The sequence below is a fragment of the Tetrahymena thermophila genome (genome assembly GCF_000189635.1).
Source record: "Tetrahymena thermophila SB210 genomic scaffold scf_8254379, whole genome shotgun sequence".
Lineage (NCBI taxonomy): Eukaryota > Ciliophora > Oligohymenophorea > Hymenostomatida > Tetrahymenidae > Tetrahymena > Tetrahymena thermophila.
The window spans coordinates 617,858-640,561 of NW_002476163.1; the positions used below are offsets into that span (position 1 = coordinate 617,858).

Consider the following 22,704-nt stretch of genomic DNA (forward strand, 5'->3'; position numbering starts at 1 on the left):
CTAGTGAAATATTTTTTTCCTACTAATTAATTAATATATAATTCTAACTAAAATTTATAATTTAATTTGTTTTATATTTTAATTTAGTCATTTCAATTATTAATTTTTAATTGTTTTATTTGAACTATAATATTAAAAGGTAAGAAATACATTAAATTTAGTTAAATTTTATACTTTCAAATATTTCTTAGTTATCTAGTTTAATAATTTTTTTCCTTTTATAAAAAAGTCACATATCGATTTATTTTAAAATTTCAAATTTAACCATTTTAATTTTTCTAATTTTTAAATATTTTTTTTTTCTGTTTGCTTGGTATTAATCATTTCTTTTAATTTTGAAAAAAGCGCTTGATGATGCTTTAAATTTCGAAAAATAAACTAAAGAGCTCATTCATTATTAATAATTAATTTAAACTTTTTCTAATGAATTGATATCTAGCTTTAAAATATTATATAATAATCTAATGGTTTGTAAATTAAATTTCAAGTAAATACAAAGTAAATTAACTATGATATTACAGCTAAAAAATTAGCTTTAAAAAAAGCAAAAGAAATATTATTAAGCAAAAAGAGGAACTATTCCTAAGATTGTAACAAAGAAATTACTAAAAAATAATATATTTTAAAATAAAAGAACAAGTGAAAATAATGTAATGAAATTCATTCTAATTTGTGTATTGCCTACTTTTTACATTTAATGCTTTTGCTTTATTCCTTATTCTATCATTTATGTAAATTAGGGGAAACAATTATCATAAATCTACTTATTAACATACATTAAAAATGTACCATAGAAATCCGCATAAGCTTGTCATCAATTTAGAGGAGTTAAATTTAACGCTTTCATCTTTTTTTCATAATTTTTTTTTTAGATCAAATGAAGTAGGTATCGAAGGAGCTAGGGGATTAGCTGATGCTTTATAAAACTGTTAGTAACTAGTAGAATTGTCAATTACTATATATTCGTATATTTTTATTAATAAATATTCAAGCATAAAAGTATATCTAATTAGATCTAATAAAATAGGGTAATAAGGAGCATGTTATATAGGATAAAGTTTGGGATGCTGCAAAAATTTAAAAATCATGAAATTAACAATTGGATCGTATTATCTTATTATTACTATTATTATTGTTATTATAAAAAAAATAAATATTTTTAAATAGATATAATAGTATAGGTTCTGAAGGATTGAAGTAGATATCTTAAGGAATCAAAGATTGCCCTGACTTAAATAGTGTTTATCTTTATATTGGATAGTAATCATTTAATTCCAAATTCCCCTTATCAAATTTCTTCATAACAGTTTACACATATAAATTGTATAAATCATCACTTAAATACTAAATTTAGGAAATTGATAAAAGAATATTACCATATCCAGAAAAATATTAAGTTTTAAGGAAAATGTGTCTATGCATACAAAATTTTTAAGCATTTATTTTTTAATTATTATAAAAATAATTAGAAATTCTGATTTATGCAAAAGATTTTCACTTATTTCTAAAAAATTAAATTATTTTAAATAATTTAAAGAAATTTTAATTTTAATATACCTCAAAAATACTTCCAAAACAATTCAAATAATTTTCCTTAAAATTATATTTTAAAAATGAATATGTAAAAAGTATAATTGTATGTTAAAAATGAATATGAAAAAGGTTTAATAATCTAAATGCAGAAGGATTTACAAACTTATTTAAGAACTTGCAGCAATGTGAGAAACTCCATAAATTATTTGTTTAAATAAATTCGTAAGATTAATCATATTGAATTATTATCACTAAAATTTATTAACTAGTGGAAATAATGTTGGTAATGATGGAGCCCTACAAATAGCTTAATCACTTTAAAACTGCTTAAAACTGGAGTCTCTTTCATTGACGATTGGATGGTAAATAAGCAATTTATAAATTTAATTTATTCAGTTTTCAATAAGTAAAGATTTAACATACACATATATCTATTTATTTATCTCTCTTAGTTTTAAAATATAAAGAAAAAAGTATTTTTTATTAAATTAATTATAAATAAAGCCAAAATAATTTATCAGTGAATAGTATAAGATAAATCATATAAAAAATAAGTAAGAATTCATAAATTAAATATTTGTATTTAGATATCGAAGGGTAAACATTCTTAATTCTTTTGAATTATAAAATAATTTAAACTGTCTTCATTATTTTTTTATTTAAAAAGATCTAAATAGATTGCTCTATCATTTTTGTAGCATTTTCTCCATAAAATGAAAAGGCTTGCTTATTATAAAATAATTAGTAAGTAATGAAGTTAATTATTGCTTAGCTGAAGATTTTATTTTCAAGAAGATATTCTTAAAAAATAAATATCTAATTGGTAATATTATATTATTTAGACTTTATAATATCCCTGATTATGCTAAATTAAAATTGATTATCTGAACTTAGGTTCAAGGTATTAAGCAAAATATTTAAATATTAATTTTTTGCAATATATATTTGTATGAAAAGTGTATTTTTATTTCTTTAAAAGATGCTTATTTCTATTATAAGTTAATTTTATCTTTAATTTTTGGGGTTTAAATTTGAATAATTTTATAATGTGTTAAGAAATATTTTTACTTAAGTAACAATGTAAGCTAAAATCAATTAAAGAATGATTAATTATTTATCATATACTTAGAAATTTTTGATTTAATTGATGCATTCATAAAATCAAAAGTAAAATTTTTCTATCACTATCAATTTATGCTTACATTTTTTTATTAAAGCTAATACCAACAAACACTTCGAACTTTAAGTGGTGATTTTTTACTTGAAAAAGAATTCTTTATTCTTGATTTTCAAATAATTAAAATGCCTTTTATTATTTGAAGATCAATCTTTTTTCAAATAATACATTTTTTTAAGAAGCAAATATTAAAAAAATTTTTAGTTCATATGTGTTTTCTAATCTAAAAAAGCATTAAATAAAGAAATTAAGATGATAAATTTTTAAACAAATGCATATTTTGATTTTATGAATAAATTGTTTAAAATTTTTTTATTTAAGTAACCTCAAGAAAAATGAAAATATTATTGATGATTAATTATATATTTGTTTTAAGGTATAAATTTTTATTCAAAATATTTCAAAGTTGGCCAAACATAATTTTCACAAACTATTTATTACCAAAAAAAGATATTTCTAATTTATATTACAATGCTTGTTCTAATTTCGCTCGAAACATGCCTCTTTTTTATCTTTGAATGCTATTTGTAATAAATATATATTCCTCAAAATAATAAAATCAAATTTAATGTTAATATTTACCACAAAAGAAATATATTACATTTAAAAATCAAAAAGAAAATTAATTAATTAATTATATTTATTCAAGGAATAATAAAGGCATAAAATTTTGTATGATGATAATGCTTTAGTTCAAAGTGAATAATTAAATCCCTGCCATTAAAAATTTGAAAAATTTATTTCTATTACCAACGAAAATATACAGTTTTTAAAAATATAGTATAATTTAAATATAATGAGCTTAGCCTTATTGCATTTATCTTAATTATATCAATTGCAATCATCAATTGCTTAAATAATACTTCATATTTATATAATGATTAGTTTTTAAGGATAATAGAATATCTATCTATATTTTAACTTCCTTATAATTTACTCATAAATATTGTTTTTTCTAATTAAAGATCTTTAAGATATGCTTCAGTTTGCTTTTGCATTTCTTTGATTCATTAGGCTTTTAAATCAAAAATAGCATTTCCTAAATAATTTTTAACATAATTTTAAAAAATAAAGCTGAATATTTAAAATAATTATAGAATTTTTTGATCTTTTATTTAAAAATTCATTACTTTATTTAATAAGTTGTTATTATTAGATTTATTACTCCAATGCTAAATTTATGATAGAAAAATACAATTAGACAATAGTTCAATATTTTTTATTCATTCTATTTTTATTTTCTACAAATTTTCAATGAAATTAGAAAGATTATTTCTCAAAAGATTTTGTTTTTTAAATATTTTAGCTTTGAGAGTTGCTGAAGTTTTTTATTTTGGAATTTTAGTCATTTAGTTGAATCAGGATAAAATTTATTTATTTATGAGAAAGAAAAAGTTAAGTTATTGTAAAGAATTCTATTTCTTTTTATCCTTTGTCTATTTTATATTCAATAGATTTTAAACAAAGATCTTGAGAATTTCTTTCAAATTTTTTGAGTGATGTACAAATATAAATAAGCGAATTTCTCTCTAAGTTGTGAATTTAAATTTATCATGTTGTATTTTTGGCAAGACATACTAGTAAAATTAAAGATTTGTTATAAATAAATATTAATTTTTCTTTTATTTTGAACAACTTTAATGTTATTTTAAAAATTTTAATTTTATAAGATAGGTAGATCTAGTAGTTAAAGTTGGATTAAATTTCAACAAGATTCACTCATAAAAATACCTTTATTTATATTCAATAATTTTGTATTTAAATATTTGATACAAAATTTAATATCAAATGGACAAATTTTACAAAGACAGATCTCTTAAACAGATAAAAAACTCTATTATCTTCAAAAAAAAGTTTCCATTTTATTATTAGATGTAATCTATTTTTTTTATCAAAATGTAAACCTACTCTGCAAATTAATTAGAAAATATCAACTAATAAAATAGCTAAAATTTATCTAATTAGTATCAAAATTACAAAAACCTTTTATTTCTCAAAGCTTACATCAGTTTTTTTATTGTAAAATAGTAAAATGAAGATCCTATGCAATTTTACTTAAAATAAAATAAGTTCTATAAAATTTCGTATCTTTCACCAAAATGTAATTTGAATTTTAAATAATAGAAATTATTTACTGAGAAGTAAGTGATTTTGTTCCTTTAAAAATAAATAAATAATATTTAGTTTTTGGTCTTATAATTTTATTGATTGAAAATAAATATATTTATAATGGAATAATTTGGCAAAAAGTTAATCAAAAAAATTGATTGGTTGATTAGCATGTTTTAATCACTCAAAAAGATTCAGTGTTATAAATAATTTTTAAAAAGCTAAATAAAAGCACCAAGATATTTGTTTAATTTATTAGCAATTTTGAATCGAATGTTAATATTAAAAAAAAAACAATTAAAAATCACTAAGTAAGATTAGTTGATATTTGATAATTATTAAATCTAATTTTAAAACAAAGCAACTCGATTTCTAAAGTCTGACTAGCAAACAGCTTTATTACCTACTAACTAAAAAAGATAGTCAAATAAACAATATAAGTATATTACTTTTAATTTAATTTATACATACAGAAATGATCAACTAGCCGATAAACCTGCCCTAAGCCTCGATGCGGCCGGGGCTACCTCCATCTCTAGATTCTGATGAAGAGCTATCTCAGAGAGGAGGCTAGGAAAATAAGAATTCATCTTAATAGGCAGTTTATCTGGCAGATCTGAATGTCTGTTATTACTAATAACTTTAAAGGCAGACTGTTTGCTAGGAAGAAGACGTTAATGCTGAGTAAAGTCAACTCTTTAGAGTGGACTAAAACCTTCTACAAATAAAGGAAGGCTTTTACGAGTTGCAGATTACTATTTAAATTGAGAAGTAATTAATTAAGCTCACCCATTACTTTGGTAAATCTTTTGAAGTCTTTTCTAATTAGTCTCATGCTGAAAACAAAACTCCTACTCCCTCTAATAGGAGTAAGAAAGGACAGAGAAGCCGCCCTTCTTGTGTATAGAAGGCAATTTAATCAGTTAATTTAATATCCTGTTTATCTCCAACTATATCACCGACTACCATTGAGAGGAAAGACTCAAGAACCTTACAAGGAAGGTATGACTCTTTCTCAAGAAAGGCAAGTACTAGAATAAATTCTCAAAACGAAGATTTATCAGGTGAAATTTAATCTGTAAACTAATCAGATCTCAAAGTATCTACAATACTTTCTTAATAAGAAAAGACTAACTAGTAAAATTCTTTGGAAGATTTTGAAGTAGAACTGTAATCTATCCTTATTTTATAGAAAATCTTTTATTTTAAAATTTAATGGATATTATTTAAAAAGTGCTTAATTATATTAATTTTTTAAATTACATTAATTAATCTTTAATAAAATTTTATTGAAAGCCGAATTTGCCTATCTTACATTTTGAAACAAACCAATTCCTCATTATTTTTATATTAAAAGTACTTATGGATTTCATAAAAGTATACCATCATTTATTGATTTTCTTAAGGTTGCTAAATTTTTCTTCATAAAACATGTTATTTTTTATTTTCCATTTTATATTTTTTCCCTCCCAACAAAACAAATGCTTAAATTCTAAGTATTATCAATTAATTACCTTTTATGAAAATCCCCGAATCTGCTAAAATTTTGAATTTTCCATTCTGAAAACTTCAAAAAATAAAATGAAAATGATCTAAAATCTACTACATAAACACTTTTAAAGACAAATTTTAAATCATCGCGATAGACCCATTATAAATAAATATTATATTTTCTATACTAAATGGATTAATAAATTATCCATAAAAAAATTATATAAGATATTCAATACCCTTGATTTACACTTTAGATAAATTTGTGTATTTTTTATAATTTATGTTTAAAAAATTAAATATATAGAGAAAATCCCAACTTAATAACCCCAATCTCACAAAATTAATTAAAGAAGAGTATAGACTTATTTTCTTAGACAGCCATATATACTGATGAATAAATGGAAAAAATCAAACTGTAACAAAGTGAAATTTAGAGTGTAGCAAGACAGTAAAATACTTAAGCTTAAGCTCGCGCACACGATAATAATGAGCTCCAATTAACAAAGCTCCAATACGAATAAACAAGTGATCATAACTTAGAATCTGATTAAATGAGAGAAAATATAGAATTTGAAAGTCCTAAATTTTTACGAGGAAATCAAAATACTTTGTCATTTGATATATCCTTGCTTTAAGAACACAGCTTAGACAACTTTTCTCCTAAAAGAAACAAATCAAACAACTTAGTAAAAAATATTCTAGTTGGCTTTAAAACCTCTTTAACAAACCCAAGATCAAAGATTTATGAATTGATGGATCATGAAGTAAGGATAATCAAGGGTGATAAGTATAGTGATTTCAAAAAGAAACTGAAATAGTTCTTTAAGAAAGCAAGGACAAATCTAAGTGATATCATTAGTATTTTTGAATCAAACCAAAAGAGAGGCATTTTTAAAATATTCATAGAGAAATACTCAAAACTCTGGCTTGAAAATAGTCCTATATAGGATAAAGATAACATTTTACAGTTTTTAGATTTTCTTTTACTTTGTTACTAAGATCCTAATAAAATTAAATTGCTCAGTCCTTACAGAAGAAATAAGTAAAGAAATTTATACAGAGTTACTGACTCAGATAAAGAAGATGATGGATAGGAAGTCAATATTTAATTAAAGGATTTTAAAAAAACAAGCAAAGTAGACGAAAATAATTTTAGCATAGAAGACGAAGAGTCTTATGGTGAATATGATAAGTAAAAAAATTTAAGCCCAGAAATAAGTAGAAAATAGGTCAATAGTAAAGTGAATAAAGACTCAAAAATTAAAAAAATAGCAAAAGTAGATTAGGATGAAAAAACTGAATCATTCATAGAAGAAGAAACATTTGAAGAAATGCAAATCAAAGATCAAAAAATAAAATAAAGAAAGAGTAGCAGTGAAAAAATAGATAATTCATATGAAGATTTTAGTGAGATCTAATAATCTCATTAAAAATCTGAATTGCCAAGCTTATAAAGAAACAAGTAAAAAAAATAGTAAATTTCATTTTTTTTTCTCAATACTTAAATTTTTTATGTTGAATTCACAATTAATAAATTTTATTTAATCAGAAAAATAAATAAATAAGTAAGTAAATAAGTAAATAAGAAAAATAAGTAAATAAATAGATTTTAAAAGTGGAAAGCTTATTTAAATATTCAACATTGAATTTTAAGTGTTTTAAATAAATTTTATCAGAATGCAAGCAAAATCCTAACAAATTTATTAAGAATTTTTAATAATAAAAAGGTTGACTAATTATGAGATCATTAAACAATGAAGAATCAATAATTGATAAAAAACATTTCACTTTAATCAAAACTGTTAAAAATATGAAGACAGAATATAAGCAACATTTTAAAAACTATATCTAATGAAATAAACAACAGAAGAAACTAAGTAAATAATAAATCCTTAATAATAACAAATTTTTAATAATACACTATTATAATTTATATATTATATAAATAGAAGCGAATAAACAAAAGGTATTTTTAATTTAAGTAAGCTTACTAGTTATTGTTAATCTATGCCAACAGTATTAATTTACTGTTGCATCAAAACTATAACTATTAGCGTTAACATAAGTTATAAATGCCTTTTATCTAAACTTAAAAATCAATAACTTATAATTACAAATAAAACAGTTATATTTTATAATTTATATTTACAATCCATCTATTTTAAAATGCATCTATAATAGAAAAATTATATTAAATTGATTAAAAATAACATTTTTTTTATCAAATATATTTAAATTATGATGAAAAATATTTTTTTGCTTTTAATTTTAGTTTTAGAACTAAAAATATGTTTATTTGCCAAAATGTAAAAGCACCATTTGAAATTTTATCATGCAAATTATATCTACAAGCTTAATTAGTATATATTAATTAATTATTAGTCCATTTAAAATACTTGACTATTTTCTATTAAAATTTATTTTGATAAATCAGATAAAAATATTTAGATAATTTAATAAATCTTGATCCTAACTAAATTCATCTTAAATCGATGGTTCAATTTTTATAAGTACATTTTATAGTTTTTGTTCAATAAAGTGTGAAAGTTAATTTTTGAAAATTTTATGAAATTTGTTTACATTAATATAAATTTATAATTTACACAAATAAATATCTGTTAAGCTCAATAGTCATAAAACTGATGAGGTTAATTTATGGTGCACGAGTATATAAAGTTTAAAATTAAATATGTAAATTGATAATTGTAAAGGTTAAAATAAACTTTTATAATAAAAATTGCTAATAGAATTAAATATTAAATTAATTGTTAATTTTATGAGAGGATAAATTTAACATCAAATGCTTTTAATCATCTTAATAGTTTTTTAATTTTAATATGAAATAATACATAACTCAATTATATTAAGTATAGCTCATTAAATATTTATCTCACTTTAAAAAACATATAAAAATATCATTTTTTTTGAGAAAATCTAAATTAACTTATTTATTTCCAATTTTATTAAGGAATACTTTTAAAATTTGTTAATTAATAAAATATGAAATGTAATTTATCTGATCAAAATGAAATAAATATTATGGTAATATTAAATACTATTTTTTGGACATTTGTAGAACTATTTAAAATAAAAATTTATAAATTCTGAATATTAAAGTTGTATAAATTTTAGATAGATGTGAGTAATCTGACTAAAAATACTATGTAAAAATTAGTAATTAGAAGCTATACTTTTTAGGAAAATATAGTTATTCTTATTAAAAAATAAAATTTTGTTCATTTTTTCAAAAAAGCAATTAAAAATCAATAAATTAATTTTATTATCATGAGAATTGTCCCATCAAATTTATTAACATTACTAAATACTTAACAACTAATAACATTTTTCAGCTCTTTTAATATTAATATTTTTAAAAATTATTGTCAAATGTTTTTATGATTTTAGTACAGTAAAATTTGATATTTTTTTTTTTCGAAAATAGAATCATAAATATCTATTACAAGTGTTCTGTTAGTAAACTAAATAAAAAATAATATAGAGTAAGAAATATTTAAGTGTTTTTTTTGAAAATTGATTACATTTCAACTTTTTTACTTGATTAAATATCTAGAGTAATTTGCATTAAACTAATGGAATGATATCTTTTTATTTGATCAGTAAAGGAAGTTAAGATAAAAAATAGAAGATGATTAAATAAATATAAATAAATATTTAAAAATCCTATGATTTTGATTCCGATTCATTAATCAAATTTAATCTTAAAATAGTATTTCTAAATAGATTTTTTAATATTGTTTGTCAAAATGTAATTTTAGCCAAAAAAAAAAATTAAATGTTATTTTGTTTTAAATGTTTTTTTTAATAATCAAAAACAATCATTTATTGCCTATGAAATTTTAACAATTATCAAGCTTTTTTTTTGAAGGAATTTAAAATACCAAAAAAAGTCTAAAAAATCATAATTAATAATTCCGTTTGCAAAAAATGGTCAATTGATTAACAAATTAATTAATTTTACGTTTTCTAAATTATCAATTTTATAACTCTTTGATTTTTAAATATTTGTTTTTCAATTAGATATTGCTTATTTTTAAGTTAGAAGCAATTACTTCGATTAATAAATTAAACATTTATGGCACTTATCAATTTTAATTACAAAAAATGTTAAATTTCTTTTCCTTAAGATATGATAAATTTCTTTTTTTTTTACTGCTTTTTCTTTATTATCAAATTTCACAAAATTAGATTTTTAGTTAAGTGGTTGAAAACAAAAACAGTTAAAAACTGGTCATAATTTGACTATTACATAATTTACCTTTCATGCATACAACTCAATTATTTCTAGAGTTTTGAGCTGTTAATACTGTTATTTTAGCATATTTAGCTTCCAAAATATAAAGTAGATATATTATTGCGTATTCAAATTAATTGTTTTTTTAATGATAATGTTTGAATTTAAGCTGTCTCTTTAGCTAAGAATAAATTAGATAATTCAAAATAAATCTACACTCAAAATAATTTGAATAAATTGTTTAAAATATATTTTTTTTTATAAAATAATATTTTTTTATTACATATTATTCCTAAATAAAAAATTTTGTTTTTATGTTTTTAAAAAAATGTTTTATGATAGGATTTTACTTTTTAATCATAGCTAATAATAATTATAAGTCTTTTGCATTCTTAATTTTGCATATTATTCATATAAAAATGTAATTAATTATATCCATTCAAAAAATCAGTAGGCTATAATAATAAAATACACTGTTTTATGATGCTTAAAATATTTCTATTTGTTTAAAAGAAGTTATTTTTTATTGATAAAGTTAATTCATCAATAACAAAAACGTTTTTATAGTTAAGCATATTTCATAAAATAGCTTTTTCTTTGGCTTTTTATCGAAAACATAAAATTTTTAATAAATTGTATGATCAGTATTTATTTGTTTTTATTTAATAAAATTTGTGTTTACCTTTGCAATTCTTAACTTCTTTTATTCATTTGATAAACAAAATTTAACATATATACAGATTACACTGCATTAAAGAGTTTATCTTCTTGAAGTAACCAAAAAATCTTTTATTGGAAAGTGAGAAGAAAATAATCAAAATTCAAAAGAAAAGCAAAGTAAAAAATTTAATAATTAATTAAATGAAAAGAAATATAAAATTATTGATTTGAGTGGAAAAATAAAAGAAAAAGCAACTTTTTCCAAAAAAAGGAATAAAACACTCTCTGCAACTAAACACAAATATATTTGTGTTATTATCTGAAATCACCATAATTTAATACCGAAATATACTTAAAAAAGATTCTATTCTTAGAATAAAATAGTTTCTTCACATTTTTACAAAAAATTCTTCAATATCCACAACAAATTTTTATTTGCTGAGCACCTAAATACTTTCACATATATCTAAGTTGAGCGAACTAGAATCTACTTTCTAAATATTAAGTCCAGCTATAGATCTTTTTAAATTTGAGTATTTAATTTTACGAATAATAAATATCACAGATTTTCAAATATCCACAAAATAATATCAATTAATTAACATTACATTTTATAGAAAAATTATAAATTTCTAAAACAATTAATAAATAAATACTAATTTGATCAAAACATGAACAGACTTAGATAGTTCAAAGATAAGATGCATGTTCCTCTTGATTTAAAGGCATTAAAAAAAATGGAAAAGAAGGAACTCTTTGAAGAATAAAAAAAATAAGAGGACAGCAAGTATAATGTATTTTATATTAATGGTAATTTCAACGAATACTATCGTGAAATAGAAATCTTAGGCGAAGGCTGCGTAGGATTAGTTAAGAAAGTGGAGCGCCTTAGCGATGGTAAAATCTTCGCTTCAAAAATGGTAAAAACAAAAGATGAAGAAGAAGTGGTCTTAAATGTCATCCGAGAATTCAAAAATCTCAGAGAACTAAATCATCCAAATATAGTAAAAGTATATGAATTATACGTAGATGAAACAAAAGGAAGAATATATACAATTATGGAATTGGTTGAAGCTAAAGAAATGTTTGATGTCATTTCAAAGCTTGGACAATACAGTGAAAGTGTTGCTATAAGTATCTTTAAATAGATCCTTGAGGCTATTGATTATCTTCATGAAAATATGGTCTGTCACAGGGACTTAAAACCTAATAATATTCTATGTAATGAAGATGGAACTTGTGTCAAAATTACTGACTTTAATGTTTCTAAATTTGCTCATTATGATAATGCTCACAAAAAGGCATCTACCATGGAAGGAAGAAAATAAGTTTTAATGTGGACCTATACAGGTACAGTTGCATACAGTGCTCCCGAAATATTTGATGGAGATTCTTATGATGAAACCGTTGATATGTGGAGTGCTGGAGCAGTATTATATACTATGTTAGCAGGATACTAACCTTTCGAGGAAGAATATGTTCAAGACCTCATCGCAAAAATAAAAAGTGCTGATTATACTTTTCCTAAAAATATTTCTGAAAATGCTTAAGATTTAATTAAAAAATGCCTCCAAATTGATCCTGAAAAGCGCATTAAGCCTACTGAGGCTTTAGCCCACCCCTGGATTTTGAATAAATAAGATAATACTTAACCTTTGGATGAAGTAGCAAACAGATTGAGTCTTAATATAACCAAACTAATTTCTAAATTTGCAGCATACCGCAATCTTGGCTTAATTCGTAAAACTACTTAACGCAAGTAAACATTTTGTCCTTCTATGCTTTACAAAATGAGAGAATCGCCTCCTCGCAATTTAGGAATTGGTTTCTTAAATGAAGAAGACTCGAATCAGAATAAAATACTATCCAATTTAACTATTTATAATTTCAATTAGTTGGAAAAACAAAGCTAATAATCTTCTACTTAGTAATTCCTCATTCACAATTCCTCAACGTATGTAGAATAGACAAGTGGATATGACGAGTAATCAAATTAAAATAGATTCGCGTTTGCCTAAAATTAAAACCATTAACTTATAAATAGTTAAAAATATATAAGCACAGGGTTTAACGTTCTAGAGAATATAGATAGTTAGCCAACTTCTAGTTCCGAAATTCAGAGTATCCATAATAATGATGATGAGCCTTATACAATAAGTCCAGATAAAAGTTTAATTTGCTAAAATAGAAGTACTAGAAACAGTCAATAAGTAGAATAGAAAGTAATGCGTAAGAGAAAATAAGCCTACACAAATATCATTCATAATAGATATAAATTAAATGAAAGTGATTAATTTATAGTCTAAGCAATGGAGGATGATTAAATAAGCAATAACGACTTATCTCAAACCACATAAGACTTAAGTGAGAGTGATTAGATACTTTGCTATAAAATATACAATAAACTTAATCCTGAATATCTTCCTCCAAAGAATAGAGTTAATTCTTTATGTGAAATATAAACTGAAAGACTTTCTCCACCAAGGCTAATTTAACACAATCCTTAAATAAATACCTAGAATAATAAATTAAACATGAACTCTTGCCTCTAAAAACTGAATCATAATATGGTTTAAAACTGCTTCTAGACAACACTGAAATCGAAATTTGCAAGCATCTTGAATATAAATGAATTTAACTGCGACTCTAGCCCTATTTCCTACCAATCACTGAGTGACAGCTAAATAAAAACATCTAAAAATATCAAATTACGCGAAAGCATTAAAGATGAATAAATAGAAAGTAAAAAAATGCTAGAATTAAAAAATGTAAAACTTCAAGATACATCTATAGATGCGATAGTGTGAGTTAAAATAATCTGCGTTAGAGTTAATTAACTTCGTACCTATATTTATTACCATGTAAATAATGCAAGTTTCAGATTTTATCATACTGATTAATATTATTGTGAATTAATAAAATCACAAATAGAGTCATCCTAACTATCTAGCTTTCTTCCTTATTAATAATAATAAACCAAATTTTAATTTAAATTTTTCAGTTCAGCTCAATATTCCATTTAGTATAAAAACCACATGAATTTATTTAAATAAAGCTTTTAATGAATTCCCTTAGAGTTTTTTAAATTTAAAAAGGTAGAATTGAAATTGCCTATTGTCAAGGTTAAAAAAACAAATTAGAGGATTAAATCATTTAAAATATTAAATCAAATAGAATCAGCCAGCTTAAATACTTTCTTTATTTACAGAAAAATATTAATCAGCTTTTTATTGAATCTTATTAAAAAAGTATCAATTTATGAACAGCCCAATTAATCAAATTCTATATAAAATCTTTCTAAATTTACACAATTTTCTATTCAAATTATCAAGTAAATAACTTGGGTTGTTAAATACCAAAAGAATGCTTGTAGAAATTTAGTTACTTATCATGATAAATCTGACCAAATAACAAGAAGTAAATTGGAACTTCTTTTAAAAATTATAAGCTTAAAATTTGTATGAGCCTGGAATAAAATTGCAATAATCCCTTTTTTAATAATAAAATAATTAATTGATGGAATTTAAAAAGAAACTTCCTGCAAAAACCATGAAAATAAGTATGGTAATACAACTTCTAGTACATGAATTAATTTATATTGCAAGTATTAATCTAAGCCAAGAATTTGTGATGAATTTATTTTGATGCTAGATTGATTGATACAAAAAATTGTATGGTAACTCTGATAATTTAAAAAATTAACTATCAAACACTAACTAAAGCATAAATACACAAACTAATATCCACGAAAAAATTTGAAATCATTACTAATCACTTTCAAGAAAAATATATAATTACTAACAAATTTAAAAATCAAATAATGAACTTCTCTTTGTAAATCTTCATTCTTTCCATACTAATTTCTTATTCTATGCTTAAAAAAAAATTCTAATTATAATAACTCTTTTAATTATTTATAATTCTATGTATTTTATATTTACAATAAATATTATTTATCTTAACAAAGTTCTTATCATAAAAACCATTTATCAATCCTTAATAAAATCAATCAATTTAAAACTTAAATTCTTTTTTATTTTATTATCAAAAAATTCAGGTAATTTTTTAGTCACTTTTATCTTTTCTCTAAAACTTTTTTTAGAACTTTTAATTGTTTTTTTTTTGATGAATACATTTTTTTCGAGCTTATTTTTAAAATTTCTAAAGACCCCTACCTAATATTCTTTTTTAAAAATACAAAAATATTTACTATTCAGAAACTATTAATCCTTTCAATATAATGTGTTTGATAAGTAAAAAAAAACAAACAAAATTTACAAAATCCTTAAATATTTTTATTGTTTAACTTTTTATTATAGTTTTTTCTATTTTATTACTACCAAAGAAATAAAAGTTTTATTTAATTTATTCATAAAGGTTTTAATACAAATAAAATAAAATTCAAAGTATTAATTTATAGCCCATATAAAAATATTTAAGATAATGAAATTAGACTTATTTGCTTAATCTTACCAAAAAAATTATTTAAAAAATAATTACGTTAAATTTTGATTCTGTTTTATTAACTTTTAATGGATATTTACCCAAAAATAAATTAGCTTCTCTACCAATTTTTTTGTAATATTGTGTTTTAATAATAATCACAAAAAATCTTTTGCTTATATAATTTGAAGGAGTAACTACTTGTTTTATGAATATTTTAAGTAAAAACTTTCAATTATAAATTTTGATTAAAGAAAATTTCAAAATATTTCATAGAAATTGAATAAAAAAATAGCAATTTTGACTTACACTTCTTTAAAAAAATTAAATACTTAGAATAGATAGAATTAATAAGTACTTTTCTTAAAATATTTTGAAAATTCAGAAATGAATGTATCTAAAAAATTAATTGATTAATTGAGTAATTAAAATAACAAAAATATTATTTCATATGATAAATGATAAATACAATAGTATAATAATGCTATAATCTTTTCAGATTATTGATTATATCAGAAATTTTTAAAAATATCTCTTTATTTAAAAAAGTGCTATTAAAATTATCCTTTAACTTTTTAAATTTTTTTAACTAGATCTATTGCATTTACTTTCCAAATTCAAGTGTAGAAAAAAAGATATTATTAGACATTCAATATATTTTGATATTTTTGTTTTAATTAATATTAAAAATTCATGTGTTTGTTTATTAGGATTAATGAATTTTTAGAAAAAACCTTATCCAATTGTATATTTTAGTTAGTTTATATATTTATAAATATTAGGATAATTATAAAGTAAATGATTGAAATAACATACTAATTATGTAATTATAATGATGTAAATATCAAAAATATGCTTGAATTCTTTAATTAACAAACACTTGTATATAAACTACTTAAAAAAATTTCATAAAAGAATTATTTCTGAAGCCCAACAAAATAATCAATTCTTGTTTTTTGTGGGGTACCAAAAAAAATTAAATTACAATTTTTAAAAATAAATGCATTTTTTATGACGAATGGAATTGGTGATTTTTTATCTTATTTACATTTTTTCACATATTTTAAACTATATTTAAATTAAAAACATATCATAAATTGTTTGATTCATTAGTTTAGATGCTTTTTTTTATTCAAATTTGATTTTCTATCTTCTTTTTAATATATTTTATTGATTGGTCAGTTTCTGTATAAGAAGAGATATAATACTTATCATCATTTTTCCTTATTTTTGTTTCCATTTCTCTTCTAGGTATTTCTTCTTCTCCTTCAAACATGCCCTCAGTTTAATACAATTGATTTCGTTATTTCTTCTTTTCCTAATTTTAAGGTGCAATCTTCTGATACTGCATAGATATATGAAAATTTTATTAATTTATGCTATCTAGTTTTGGTTCAATAAATTAATTTTTCTTTTTATCTTCTTGTGGCAATTACATATCTTTTTATCCTTTTGCTGAAAGAGTTCTCTTTGATAGCTCTTACTTTTCTATTGTTTATACGTTTTAAAAAAGACTCTCATCGTATACTTACTCTTCTTCTTAATCATCTTCCCTACTTAATTCACTCTTAATGCTTTTTTAAGATACTTCTTTTTATTTATAATTAAAAATAAATTAGTAAAATATTATTAAAAAAGCATATTTATTTATTTATTTATTTATTTACTATTTTATTTAGTCAATCTGTTTTAATGTTACATATTCAAGTCTTATGGAGTGTTAGAAACTAAATGTTTTTATGAAGATCTTTGAGATTAACCTTGTTATAAATTTTGATGGTCAGATTATTAAATTAGTTAATTAAATTCTATAACGTCTTCATTTAACTAATCTGATTATTTCTTGTCTATCTACTTTGAGTTATATTTTGAGTTTGCTTCACTTTATTTGCCCATTTTTTATCCAATTGGTCTTTTCAAGTTTTAGCTATCATTATCCTATTATTAAAATCTTTGTTCTCTCGAAATGTCATTATAAATATCTTCATAATTATCTTAATATATATCTTCCTACTGCTATTAAACACTCATATAACTAGACTATTCATTTTCTTCATCAACGTAGTTTTCATCATCTCCTTCTTCTCTCTCAACACTAACTTTACTTTTAGTAGCTTATTTTAATTAATGAACCTTAATCTATTCATACTCATCTTAACTATCGTTATTTATCACATTCTAATTCCTTAAGCTTTTTTTGTTTTGCTTCTTCTTTTTCAATGCTTAGAGAACTTACAGCATTTCCTCATCTGATAAATGTTAAATTTTTTGTAGAATTAAGGATTTTGCTGATTTTTAATTAATTGAAATCTCACTTTTACCATCCTCAACTCTGATATACTTAGAATCTTCTCCCTTGCATTTTTCATCACTTGACATTACTTAGAAGTGTCCTTAAAGAATATCTTTTTTCGTAGTTGAAGCAAGATCTACTTATAACTTTTCAGGCTAAGGTGTACTGAGATAGCTGAAATTTTCTGTTACTCTGACAGCATCTATTCTTTTACTTTCATCTAATCCATTTTGAGAGAATAAATTATTTTATTTTTTCTTATCTTTACTATATTCTACTGTTCTCTTAGTATCACCTCTCTCATTTTCTTCATGTCTAAATGTTACATATTCATCATTTAATGTTGGGTTTGTTTGCTCCTTTTGTTGTGTTATATTTTTATGAGTACTTCTTTAACTGGTCTAATTGTTACTTGTAACTCCAGAAATGTTATGTATATTGTGATTTTAAGGGTTTAAGTGATTATTAATTTAAGCGTTTGACTTTTATTGAAGATTATTATTTCCTTTAATTTTACCACCATGCCCAGTAGCATTTGAGTATTTTAATAGCTAACTTTCCTGCAAACTCTAAATTTAAATCTACGTGTTACTCAGTTCAAAAGTGTTTGTGTTTTAAGATTACCTTAATGGTGTATTAATATAGTTATGAGCTATTATTTGATTAGTATTTATCTATTCACTCACATCTAATTCATTGTTTTAAGAACTTATTTCATAGCTCACACTTTCACTCATTTCTCGAAGCTTTTTCTCCAACATTCTATTCAATTTTTTTATCTCTTCCTTAGACATACTTTCTAAGTTCAAAGGTAGATTATTGCTTAGTTCTAGTAATTTGATAAAAATAACATTTTAACTTTATAATTTATAGTCTTTTAAAAGAATTTTAAATCATCAATAAAAGTAACCAAACGAATAAATTAACTAATGAATGAATGATTCAATAAATAAAAAATGAAAGAATAAAATTCCTTAAAAATTAAAATTAGATGAAATTATTTAACAAATAAAAAATAGAAATTGTATTTGTTAAATTTAAAAAATTTAAATATACCTCCTCTCGAACTATATATTGCACCATTATTTTTATTTGAAGAAACAATATTTCTACTAGTTACTCTGGTTAGAGTTTCAGGGTTACTTGTGTTTCTATTTGAATCTATATTTCCTACCTCAGGACGAAGATGCATTTAAGGAGAGCTTTTTCTAGAGGAATATATAGCCTAATGTTAATTAGTTTGATAATTTCCTAAATTCTGTTGATGAGAAGGGGGAGATATGTAATTTCTCTCTCCTTGCTAGACATTCGATGGTGTGTATTTTGAGTCTTTTATATTGACATACTAAAGATACTTATTATGGAATTTAGACATTTTTTCATTATTATATGAAGTGCTGATATTTGCATTTGAAGTTGTTTCAGATTAGAGAATTTATAAAGGTAAGTCATAATGCTTTTAATCATAATTAAAATTACGTTTTTTATCAAATAATTGTGATTGTTCAAAACTGCTTGAATCAAGAAAGTCATCTTTTCTTATTTCTTGTAAATGACTTAGTAATTTTTGCTTTTTTAGATTTAAAAATTTTTGTGCTATTTCAATCTAATCATCATCCTCTTCACTGCTATTTTCATTACTGCTATTATATTATTTTAGGTACTTTGGTGGAGGATTTGTTTGAATTGTATCTTGTTTTTAAGAAGATCTATTGGAAGAATGATTTTAAGTATGTTAAGGTATCTAAGCAAATGTTTCCTAACTCGTATTTGAGTATTTAATTCTATTTTCTTTGTAACTGTTTATAGTCGATTTAACAGTATTTTTTGGTTATTCTGTATGTTTGTTTGAATTTAAACTTTCTAAATTTCCTCTAGAAGAGATAGAATGTATTTCTCCCTATAAGAGTTTCTATGCAGCCTACCTATCGGATGATGGAGATTCTTTACTGCTTTATTTTTTATTGCTATATTAGCCAGTTTAGCTATGTTATGATATTTATTTAACTTATTCTTGCTTTTATTATTTATTCAAGCTGATTTGCTTTAAGGAATTAACTAAACCTTGCATTTAAGAACGGAGGTTTTGAATTTCCTAAAAAGTATGTGTATCATCCTCCTCTGCTTACTTTGCTCTCTCTAAGAAAGGTTAATTTTTATATGGTGAGTTCATTATTGTCTCATTAGTAGATGTTACAGCATACTATTTTTTCCATTAATTAAACATTTTTTCACTTTCACCTGAATTAATTTTTAAAGTAACTCTTTCCTATTATCTATCTGCATGGTTATTCATAGAAGCATGGTTATTTGTTCCATTTGATTACATAAACGAGGCAGATTAGTAAACATTACTTAAATGAGGTTATTTTTTTTATGTCGTTTATGGGGATTTAGATTAAAGAGAAAGAGAGTATTTCAATTATGAGTTGTTTTTTAGCAACTAGTTATTTAAAATATACTACTAATCATTCACTTACCCATTTTTATATACGTATTTAGCAAAAGAAGTTTAAGCTGCTTAATCTTGATACTAATTCTTAGGATTAAACGGAGAAGATTATTGTTAAAAGTTTTATTGAGGTTAATTATGTACACTTTATTGAATTTACCCTCCAAATTACTAATGATAGTTCAATGGAGTTTAGTTATTTTTAAGATTTTGAGGAATGCTGGAAACTTAATTTAGTTACTATTCTAATTCTGCTAATTTACCGTTTTACATATTATTAATACTTTAAGAAAGGAATTCTTATACTTCTTAATCCAAACTATCTGCTAAGTAGGGAGGTTATTAAAATTAATAGAGATTTTTACTAGACTAACTGTTGTTATTTTTTTTTTAATACATATTGGCATTAATAGTTGATTATTTGCTAGCAAAAGGCTAGTTTATTTGCTGTTAATTTGCAATTTAATATTGGTTTTATTAAAATCCCTATGAGTTTTATATTTCTCCTTATTTGCTAATTCTACTGTGTCTACTAAGCCTGTCTTCATTTTCATCAATATCTTCTTGCTTATTTCCATTATTTACATCTAAAGAAGATCCTATCTAAAAATCTGATTACCTAGATTATCTCATTTATTACTAATCTTCAGGTAAATCTTTAACAGGGATATTTTGAAACGAAGAAATTTTTAATTCTTAATTACTTTTGTTAAGCTAGTTTTAGCTATAATTATTTTATAATTATTCTTATGCACCTATGTTATTATCTGAAATTTACTACAAGCTTTTGTTTAATTATTTTTTTTATTATTAACTTGGAGGTTAACTACTTTGGTTGCTATCATAATTAAATTAGTTATTGCTTTAAGGAGTTTGTTGAGGATACAAATTAGGAGAACTTCTCTCAGCACTTCTATCTCTTATATTTTACAGAAGCTTGACTGATTGTTAAAATCTTTCCTTTAAAACATTTGTATTTTCTTGTATTTGCTAATTTTCTTTCACAATATGATTTATTCTCTCTTTATAAACATTCTCATTAAGCTATAGCTTTTATTTCAGTAATTCCTTTTCTTATTTCTCCTCTGCAAGCTTTTTCATTAGCTATCCTATTTTCCTCTTATCTTCTGGACATAAATCTTTTAAAGTAACTATTTATAATTTGAAATATAGAACATTTATTAATATTTAAAATATAATTTCTGTAATTTAATTTTTCAAATTATCTTTATAATTTTCAATCAAATTCACATTTTGAACTTTTTTTGATAATATAATTTTTTAAAAATCCATATCAATTATCTATTTTAAGTTTATAAATAACAACAAAAATTATTGTAAATATGTTTGTTTGTATGTATGTAAAACCAGTTATTTTTTAAAGCTAAAAATAAATTATTTTAAAAGAAATTACCTTAATTAAAAATTGAATTCAATGTTGCTGCTGCTGTATTAGTTCCACCAATATTACCAACTTAAGCAGCTAAGCTAGTTTGATATTAATGCGGAGAGTGTGAGAGTTGATTTTAATTATTCACATATGCATGTATGCTATTGTTGATAATATGACTCTAATTGATATTTAAAGGACTTTAGCTGTAAGCTGCTAGTCTACTTCCTTATGAATTTTCTAATATTTAATCATTCAATCTACTTTATCTTCTTTACTTATCTACTGATTAGTTTAATTAACCTATTTATTGCTGAGATATGCTTTATCGCTTAGAAGTATTTTAGTTATCTAGCTTAGAATTGTTATTCTATCTAGCACTATTTATGCTTGCATTAGATTTATTATGAAAGCTATTATTATTATTTTTATTTTCGTTTGTTATTTATATTTGTTGTAACGATTTCTGTTCAATTTCTTTCTTTAAAATACTATCGCCATGCTACTTCAAAACAGATTCATATCTGCTTTGTCCTTATTTTGAAAGATTATGAGAAGATGGGGATGTTGGAATGCCATATTTAGTTTGCGTTTTTAAAATGCCTTTAGGCTCCTTTGAACTTTCTGAAGACTATCGTCTCATATTAATTTACTAAAACTATCTATCAAAAAAATAAACAAAAGATTGATAATTTATGTGTATAGTTTTAATAATTTTATATATCAACTCAATAAAAAATTGAATCAAGCATAAACTGAATGAAAATCTTGATTAAAACAACTTTTTCTAAATATTATTTATTATTCATAATTTAAATAAAGAATCAGTCAATTTTCATAAATCTTTTTAAAATCTTATCTTTCTTTTATTTAGAATTTTTTGAAATGGTAAGAATGATGT

General features: G+C 22.3%; 4 protein-coding genes across 4 annotated transcripts; 3 read left to right on the plus strand and 1 right to left on the minus strand. All coding sequences in view use genetic code 6, as the record gives it.

The window, feature by feature from the left end:
• Positions 1-648: 648 nt before the first annotated feature.
• Positions 649-2,288, plus strand: TTHERM_000300666 (kinase domain protein; the record flags this gene model as incomplete). The annotated part of the gene is made up of 9 exons (XM_012800164.1): positions 649-650; positions 741-827; positions 873-965; positions 1,014-1,106; positions 1,168-1,260; positions 1,663-1,755; positions 1,803-1,895; positions 2,038-2,130; positions 2,201-2,288. Coding segments are annotated over 9 exons (735 nt in total).
• A 3,006-nt stretch (positions 2,289-5,294) lies between these two features.
• Positions 5,295-8,071, plus strand: TTHERM_00301690 (hypothetical protein; the record flags this gene model as incomplete). The annotated part of the gene is made up of 3 exons (XM_001024597.4): positions 5,295-5,989; positions 6,618-7,775; positions 8,041-8,071. 3 exons carry the CDS (start codon positions 5,295-5,297, stop codon positions 8,069-8,071), a joined length of 1,884 nt encoding a protein of 627 aa, XP_001024597.4.
• A 3,825-nt stretch (positions 8,072-11,896) lies between these two features.
• Positions 11,897-14,032, plus strand: TTHERM_00301710 (Serine/Threonine kinase domain protein; the record flags this gene model as incomplete). Its single annotated transcript, XM_001024599.1, has 1 exon — positions 11,897-14,032. One exon carries the CDS (start codon positions 11,897-11,899, stop codon positions 14,030-14,032), a length of 2,136 nt encoding a protein of 711 aa, XP_001024599.1.
• A 2,768-nt stretch (positions 14,033-16,800) lies between these two features.
• Positions 16,801-22,581, minus strand: TTHERM_00301730 (hypothetical protein; the record flags this gene model as incomplete). Its single annotated transcript, XM_001024601.3, has 4 exons — positions 21,828-22,581; positions 19,018-21,564; positions 17,336-18,790; positions 16,801-17,258 (listed from the first exon to the last, which is right to left on the minus strand). Exons 1-4 carry the CDS (start codon positions 22,444-22,446, stop codon positions 16,801-16,803), a joined length of 5,079 nt encoding a protein of 1,692 aa, XP_001024601.2. The 5' UTR covers positions 22,447-22,581.
• Between the last annotated feature and the right edge of the window lie 123 nt (positions 22,582-22,704).